At 30.4% G+C, this 9,637-nt stretch overlaps 1 protein-coding gene across 1 annotated transcript; it reads right to left on the bottom strand.

Annotated features, from left to right (window-relative positions):
- Nucleotides 1-2,711: 2,711 nt before the first annotated feature.
- LOC129887659 (scarecrow-like protein 3) lies at nt 2,712-5,144 on the bottom strand. Its single transcript, XM_055962837.1, has one exon. The coding sequence runs from the start codon at nt 4,363-4,365 to the stop codon at nt 2,950-2,952; it is 1,416 nt and encodes a 471-aa protein (XP_055818812.1). The 5' UTR covers nt 4,366-5,144; the 3' UTR covers nt 2,712-2,949.
- Between the last annotated feature and the right edge of the window lie 4,493 nt (nt 5,145-9,637).

Consider the following 9,637-nt stretch of genomic DNA (forward strand, 5'->3'; position numbering starts at 1 on the left):
GATTCTTTCGCTCGCTATTTCAGAATGTATATGGTATCAAAGATACATGCATCTAGTATGATTCGCATGTTTCTAAGATATACTCACTCTCTCACTCGCCGCTCGCCTCTCTGGCTCGTCTCTCTCCTATGTATGACTTAAGTCCATCTAAAATGGTGAAACTTCAGTCATATGTACAAGAATTCAGATACAAATGTCGGAACTTTGAGCAAAAATAACTTAACTCCATTCATATAAAATTTTAGATATCGTATGTCTAAATTATCTTAAAGTGGGTAGACTTATAAATTTTAGGAAAAAGAACACTTATACCCCCAAAAAGTAAAATATTTATCCTTAAATGCCTCATTGTTTTCATATTCCCTTTTTATTTTGAATTCGCGTGTTGACGTCATGCTAACATCAGCGTCCACCCTTTTTTCCCCTCTTTGATGCCATTGCAGTATATTACAGTATATAAATATACTCTGATAGAATCAAAGAGTAACTGAGCAACATCTTTATTGAAGAATTGCTTCTTCCTCCTTGATACCCGTCAAAGTATAATATACTCTAGCGATATCAAAAAGTAACTGAGTAGCATTTTCATTGATGTTTGTTTCAGTTCTTCGATGAGATTACTCAATCATCTGTATATTTGCATACTGTTATGGTATCATTGATTTATGTTTCAATTCTTCAATATTTTAATTTTAAAATAGTTTAAAAAAGTCATAATTTAGATACAATTTTTAAAATTTGCAAAAAGAGCAAAAAAAATAATAATTATAAAATATATTTTCTACTAATTTAGGGATCGTTTGGTAGAGTGTGTTAGCAAATATAATACATGTATTAATTAGGTGTATTAGTAGCACCTTGTTTGGTATACTTTTTTATGGCATGTATAACTAATGCAAGCATTAGTTATACACTCTATTGTGTATTAAGGCTTGCATTACTAATACTATGAATTTCTAGGTATTAGTAATACAAGGGGATTTAATGCTTGCATTATTATGGTTAAAGACCCAATTACTCTTCAAAACACCTTTTGCATCTTTTGCATCATAATTGCTGAGAATATTTTTGTAATAAATATTTTTATATAATGCATGTTATTTTTTAATACACTAAACCAAATAATGCATAAGAAATATTTTATGTATAACTAATGCAAGCATAACTAATACAAGCATTACTAATGCAAGCATTACTTATACACTCTATTTAGCATTATTTTAATACACTCTACCAAATGACCCCTTAGAGTTTAATAAATAAGATTGTTACTTTTATAATTTTCTCTCAATTGTTTCTTATTTATTTCTTAAAAAGCGAGCTCAATCTTATATGATACTAATACGGTATCAATATATCGATGGAGTATCATAGAGGATTAAGTTCAGCCCTATATGATATTGCTATGCTATCAATATACCGACGGAGTATCATAGAGAATTAATTCATAGTTCTGATGCTGGCGTCATGCCCGAATTAAGAAAAAAAGAAAGTGGGGTAGGCGCATAAATAGTTTGGGTCATGGGTCCATTGAAGGTAAATAGTTTGGATTTAGTCTAATTTGGATAAATAGTTTCACTAATGAGTCCAATTTATATAATTTTTCCTAAATTTTACGCACTATGAATACAACTTAAAAGGAAGATTACACAAAATAGAGCTAATTGTGAAACTGCAAATTACATCCAAAATAGGATGTGATACTCCGTCGGTATATTGATACCATATCGACATCATATAGGATTGAACTCAATTCTCTGTGATACTCCGTCCGTATATTGATACCCTATCGGTATCTTATAGGGTAGGTGTTGACGTCAGCATGACATCATTGTACGAATTTTAAAATAAATTTATGTCATTTTAAAATTAAAAAAAATGAAAGTAATGAGATATTTAAGGATAAATATTTTTTCTTTTTAGGTATAAGTGTTATTTTTCCTTTAATACGTGTCCTAATGGACCGTCACTAAATAAAAAGACAAAAGGCCTTCGATACTTTAGACATAGCACATATCACACTATGTTTCAAGCATAACATAATTAATATCGACCTCAAGAAATTGTTCCTTTGTTAATGTCTTAAACAGTCTATACAATGATTCCTTCGATCACCATTTATTTTTTAAGGATTTAAAGATATATATACTGGCACTATCATTTAAGTCATATTTGCAGTATGAAACTTTAGTAAAAATGTATGAACTTCAAACATTGTTAAGTCTTAACTTCAGATACACTGTACGCCTATAGTTGTTTTGAAGTAGGCAAGACTTACAAAATAATTTAAAAATTAGGTACATACTGAATAATGGCGTCCAAATAGAGTACCCATGAAATCATTAAGAGTAATACAACACCATTTTTCAATTGGCTTATATTCTAGCCCAAGTTATATTGAGCCTGTGCTATCATACAAAGGAGATAATTCAGCTTTGCTTCCCTTGAAGCATTCTCACATAGAAGAACTTGGAAAAATAAGTGTCCTTATATTTACCAAACCCTCAATTATTCTCTTTTTCTACCTAAACTATTACCGTCTATGTATTTAAACACACCTAGAAAATGATTAAACTAACTGTTCCATTTTCTTACCCTAAAACCACCACCACCATATACTCAATTGAATGTATTTTAGTATATATGGTAATATTTCATGTAGACAAATGGAACAACAGGTGATAGTCAGGTAGGAAAAGAGAACAACTGAATATGTGTACTTAGGTTACCTTATTGAATAAAATCATGCACAAAATTATGAACTTTATACAACAAAATGTAAAAAGTCACCTTACATCCTCAAGAAAGGGCAATTAGAAAAGATTACAATATCCATGGGAGTTGAGTTTTCACTTCACCAAAAAGTACTTTCCTACAAAGTGCATTACAAAAGGATAAGGGAATTAGGGAACAAAAATCCCTTTGTTAATTGTAAACTGGTCTAAAGTTTCATCTCCTACATCTCCAAGCTGAAACTGAGAAAAGCGCGCGATCATGCCAGCAGATCACGACGCTACCATTCTCTTCTTTAATCTTGTATCCTTCACAACTGTAACTCTGTAGCAACCTCCTTGCTTGCAACATGGCGTAATAACTCAAAGGCACGTTCACGAAACCAGCTCCATCGAATCTTTGATACCATTTATCTAGTTTTTCATGTCTCTCCTTCCTTTCGCCTCCCTCACACGCTACAATGTTCTTAATCTCCTCGCCAAACAGCATTTTCTCAACCTTTAACCTCTCTAATGATGTTCTCTGTAGTGTGAATTCAAGACAATCGAACAATGCAGCATAAAAATACAATGATTCGGATAGCCTTTCCATAAGGGTTGTCCCGTTATGGTTCGAGTCTTGTTCTGTAACCACCATGACCTTTGGAGACAACCCCCACAATGTGTGGAGGAATCCATCCATCTTCGCTGATGCAGTTGAAGATAGCGGAGATGAGGATGCTGATTCATTGCCTGGACTAAAAACATTAGTTGTATCTTTTTCGAGCAAATCCCCTAAAGTATTTTGGTTTAGTATTGCCCTTTGCAAGTGAAGGCCATTCAAATTCTTGAAAACCAAAGGGGATTTCTTTTGGAGTTCATCATCATGTGCAAGAAGAGTATGCAATTGCATAAATGAACTAATAGCCAAAGCTTCTCCGGTTTTAACTCGTAGTTTTTCGATATCAAGATTTTCCAATTTGCTAACTACCTGATGAAACTGAAAAGGGATATCAAGCTTTTCAGCTTCTTCTGTTAGAACATGTGCTACTTGTTCCAACACTTGCTTTTGCTGATGGACCCCCGTAATTCTCAAATGAGGGGGTCCTTCAAGGCGTGCGCTCAAATCCTGAAGCAGCGCACGCCACTGCAAGGGCTCGGAAGCATTAAGATCTACTATATGAACCATTTTTTCTCCTTCCATAGCTTCTATGATCGCTTGATTCGCGATCACAGAAGCTACTTTCAAGAACGGAAAGTACTCGAAAAACATCTTCTTCACAAGAATATCCTCAGATACCACCCTCAACTTAGTCGAATGCAACGCCTTATAAATACCATTCCAAGATCTTAAAATCCTATCAGCAAGTGACTCAGCGAAATACGAGGCGATTCGCTGCATTGTATCTCCATTAGGAGATGCAAGATGGGAAATTTGGTCAAGTGCTATGTTAGCATTTTCAAGATTTCCAGCAGCTACATGATTAGCACAAGTGAGCAAAAGGTGAATTAGATATAAACCTCTATCCTCAGATTTCAAATCTTTGAGCCATTGGTATGGTGAACCACCAAAATTAGGTGAAAGTGACATCATTGGGAAATTTTGAAGTGGTGATGATGAAGTCACTGATGATGAAACATCATCTTGTAACATTGTCACACAAAAAATCTACACCCCAAAAACAAGAATGGCCTAAAAAAAAGGACTCTTGAAATCAAAACCCAAACTTGGTGGCACTAATGCAATGACATTTAAATTCCAAGAAACATAAAAAAAGGACAAACTTGGCAAGAATGAGTAAAAAACAGAGCACAAGTTCCCAAAAAGCATAAATTTGGCAAGAATTCACAAACAAGACAAAGAAACAGGAATTCCTTTCTGGGTTTATCAATTCATCAAATACCCACAAAAAGCAAAACAAGAATTCCCAAAAAAAGTTCTTAAAATAAGTTCAAGAATCACCAGTTCAGCAAAGGCAAAAAAACAGAGCACAAGTACCCAAAAAAGCACAAATTTGGCAAGAACTCACCAACAAGACAAAGAACAAGGAATTCCTTTCTGGGTTATTCAATTCATCCAATACCTACAAAAAATACAACAAGAATTTGCCTCAAACAAAAAAGGTTCTTGCTTTAATAGATTTTTTTTTTTTTGGCAAGAACTAAATTCAAGATTTTTCTGGGTTCTCTGTGTGTGTAAAAATTTGCTGGTGAAGAAAGATAATATATAGAAAGAGGATTTGGGTTTCAAATTAAAAAGGTGTTTCTTGAGAGATCATACTCTTGTTTTGTTGTAGACAAAGCGTGGGGTTAATTTTTGTCGGTGATGGTTTTTGGTTTTGTGTTTTTGCTTATTTCAGAGGAATATGGGGAAAAAAATTGTAAAAAACTGAGCCCTCTTTTTCGGCTTTTTGTGGTTTCACTTCTCTTATTCTGTATCGTGTCTCATTGTTTTGTTTTTTTTATTATTATTATAGTGTTCGAATTAACTTGTGTATATCAGATAACTCTATTTATTAAGATTTGATTAATTTTATAAAATATCTTTCACCTTCCATTCATACTTTTAATTATTTAATTATATAGACATTTTAACACTTAATTCATCCTAAGCAACTCAAATATCATCTTCTCGTAAAAAAATTGAGAAAAGTTCCAATCACTAGAAGATAAAATGAACAGATAAGACTACTAGATGAAAGCCATATACTGGTCTTTGCTTTGACAATATGTTCAAATAAGATGTTCAAATAAATAAATCCAAGAACAACCCTCACCCCCACCCCCCACCCCACCCCCCACAAAAAATCCAACCTCTTTTTCGTTGTCTCTGAGGTTGTAAGTATAGACTATGGAACAACTTCTTTGGTTGTATGTTTGTCACTACCTAAAGTGGACAAGGAATCAAGGTTGGCTAAAAGACTATTATATTCTTGAAAATACACTAAAATCCAAACATATCCTAACAAAAGACAAGAAAAAATGACATCACTTCATTTGTTTTCATAGTGGGGGCAAGTCTGGGAATTTTGCAAGAAGAAAAGACAATTCAACTTGGTCTTTTATCTTCTCTTTCCTCTTAATAAATACTACTTCCTTCGTTTCAAATTATAATTATTTTTGCACTTTTCTTAGAAGACATTAATTAGAACAAGGAGTTTAACTATTTTATCCTTGAACAATTATAATATCACCCCATTATTTATAACAAGAGAAGTTAAGTTCTTTTGGTCATTTATTTTAATAGAAGAAAATAACTTCTTTGGATCTTTTATGTGTGAAAATGAAGACTTTTGTGTATAAAAATAAAAATATCATGTAAAAAGATCATAAAATTAAAAAAATAATAATTAAGTAAATAGCCTACAAAACTAATTCTCCCTTGAACATTTAAAACAATTTTTAGAAAGCTCAACAAATAATTTTAGAGGCGGGAGAAGTAATACTCCCTCCGTTTCAGCTAATATGGATAGTTCAGCTTTCGAGAGTTAAAACAATAGAATTTTTTATTTTGATTTATTCGTATGTCCTTAAAATAGTTTAAATTTTGTGACTTATAGATATTTTTATGTTAATTTTAAATATATAAATTATTTTTAAAAAAATAAATTAAAAATTATCTAATCAAAATAAAATTTAACTGTGTTATATAAATTGAGATATGAGAAGAAAAAAAAACAAGAGGAAGCTAATACAAAGAGAGAATGGCTTTAAGGAAACAGACAAAAGAAGACAGCACATTGATGTTTTGTCTTTTAGTTGTTAGACTCTTAGCTCAAAGGAATGGAAATTTTTGGCCACTTGTTGATAAACCCAATGGTGATTTTTGGAAGTTAGCCAACCACTGTTGTTTCTGACTGAAAGATCCAAGATAAGTATTTATATAACTTGTTTGGATTGACTTATTTTTAGTCAGTTTATAAGTTAAAAATTATTTATAAGTTTAAAAAAAAAGTAGGTACATGTCAACTTTTTTTTTTGACTTATAAGCTGTTTTCAACTTATAAATTGCTTAAAATAAGTTCATCCAAATAAACCCAATTATTTATTGGGGCTTATTTTAAGCACAAAATGACTTTAAATTGGCCAGTCAAACATTAAAAAAAATTAAAAACAGCTTATAAGCCAATTTAAACGGCCTTATAATAAATAATAAACTTTGGACTATATATATGTATACTTGAAAGTGCTGTGTTTTTTTTCTTTTTCTTTTTCCTCCAAAATTTGATAGTTTAGGATGAGTAAATGAGACCTTTGTTAGGTGTAATGTGTGTACTGATTGATATAAATTTTTCTATATTTAGAACTTAAATGTCATATATGGTATTTATAATATTTAATAGGTTTTAGATGTAGGATTTGAATTTTAAATTTAAAGTTATTTTATTTGAAATTAGCGTTTGTTTATGAAATGGAAACAAGATTTTAGTTTTGATTTTAAAAAAATGATTAGAAATCCCTAACTCTAAATAAAAATTAGGGGTGTGCATTTGATTTTTCGGTTCGATTTATGTTATTCGATTTCGATTTTGAAAAAGAGTAATCCAATTTAAATCAAAAAAATGGTTTGGTTCAGTTTTTCACTTTTCGATTTGGTATTTTTTTAGTTCAATTATTCGGCTATGTCAATAATTAATAATATAATCAAAGTTATATTTTTATGCTAAGAAAAATATAACTACATACAAGAAAAAGTAATAATATTAAATCTCTTAAATATACTTTCTAATACAAGTAATGAGTAAAACTTTAAAACTCAATAACTTAAATTATACAAATAGATGTCTAAACATAAAATTTAAACTAAATCAAAATGAAACTTTTAATGAAACTAAATCTAGTTTTAAAATATTATAACCTAATACCTATGATTTAGGAAAATAAGAATGACTAGTGAATTGGGCTTAGTCCTAGTACGGTAAATTACTAACCCTAATAAAAATCATCTAACTAAGAAAAGGGGATGAAAGTGGTTAATTATAACTTTAATTCTTAACCTAAATATTATATATGTAATTAGTAATACATAATAATAATAATAATTCGATTTTTTCGGTTTTTATTTTCCTAAATTCGAAACCAAACCAAAAAAAACAATTTATTTTTAATCCGAAACTAAACCAAAAAATAAAAAACCAATCCAAATTAAAATTTGATTTAATTTGGTTTGGTTTTTCGGTTTAATCCAAATAATGCACACCCCTAATGAAAAATTGAATTTCAAATTTTAAGTTGTGATTTTTGTTTTTTTTAATATATAAAATTTGACCAATAAATTTATATTTTACAAACAAAGATCCATCATTTTAAATTTTGTTAAAAAAATGCTCGATATGGAGAGATTATTATTACTAGGTGAAATAATTACAACAAAAAATAAGTAGTTACTACTATTATTGATTTAGTACAATCAAATCATGTCCAAAAACACTTTGCTTAAGATTTTTCTTTTGGAGCAGAGGGAGACTGTAAATTTGGGATGATGATGGTTCACTAGCTTATAATTTGTTTGGTCAATCTTTTAAAATTCACTAGCTTATAATTTGTTTGGTCAATCTTTTAAAATTAACTTATTTATAGAGTATTTTTCAAAAAAAATATCTTTGATGAGAAGCAATTTGTATTTGATCAATAAATTCAAAATATATTTTTGAGCAATAAGTTATATTTGATCAAGCTTTTTAAAAGTGTTTCTAAATATATTTTTTTCAAAGATATTTTTCAAAAAGTTAATACTTTTGAGAAAAAAATTATTTCCTTTTACTCCCCGGCCAAAAGCTTGGCTAAACACCTTACTTTTTATTTAAAAAATAAATATTTTTAATCTCTCAAAAGCTTGATCTAATATACTATTAATGTTATTCATTTATTTATTTGAAAAATTACATTATATATTAGTTCAAACAATAGTGCTTTTCAAATACATTATATATTAGTTCATACAATAATGCTACCAAATTCAACACATATTTTAGCTTCTTACATAGTTTGACTTAGTTTTGGTGTAAATTGAAACTTAATTTTCATCACTTAGCCCCAAACTCATTCTTGCAACAGAGATTAATGCGGTGATATCAACTTATTTGTATGGAAAAAATTCCGTTGGAAACGTCTCATAATAGATTCTACAATACACGATCTAAATTTAGTCGGGGTTTCAATGAAAAAATAATGTTATACCTCAGGTACTAAGAGGGAAATAAATCTTTAAGAACACGCTGTGAATTCAATGAGTTCAAACTAATTATTCTGCTTTCTTCTCCATTTCAGTTTAGCTACGATTTAGTTGCCAGAATTTAATTTTCGAATACAGATTACAAGCACACTTTTTATAAATAAATAGTTATGTGTTTGAACAAAAGTGTTAGTAAAACATTCTATCAGTAAAAATGGCTTCAATTCCCTTAAAGCTACGTATAAAAAATATAGATTAAAAAGCATCGTTACAAGGAGATTGAAGAAAATTTCATCCCAAAGAATGTGATACAATAGATGAAACTGCTCCTCTGTTAATTAACAGTCTTGAATTTGAGCCCTAAGTATGGAAAAATTCTTGGTAGGAAGCGCTTCCACCGAATGGAACCCTACGCAGCGCGAATCTGGATATAGTCGGACTCCAATTCGGATACCAAACACCGAGTGAGAAACAAAAAATAAAATAAAATGGGATGAACAGGGAGTTAGGGATACCAACTTATAACTTTTAGCAAATTTTGGCTTATAAGCAGTTTCGATTTACCAAATGCATCGATAATCCTGAACCACGTGATCCCATTTTCATAACTATCTTGATTTGTTGCACTTGAGTCGAGGATCTTTCAAAAATAGTTTATCTATCTTCACATGGTAGGTGTCTACAAATACTCTATCCTCTCCATACCCCACTAGTTGGATTACACTGGATATGTTGTTGTATACACATGAAA

Source organism: Solanum dulcamara, chromosome 4 (genome assembly GCF_947179165.1).
Source record: "Solanum dulcamara chromosome 4, daSolDulc1.2, whole genome shotgun sequence".
NCBI classification, from domain to species: Eukaryota; Viridiplantae; Streptophyta; class Magnoliopsida; order Solanales; family Solanaceae; genus Solanum; species Solanum dulcamara.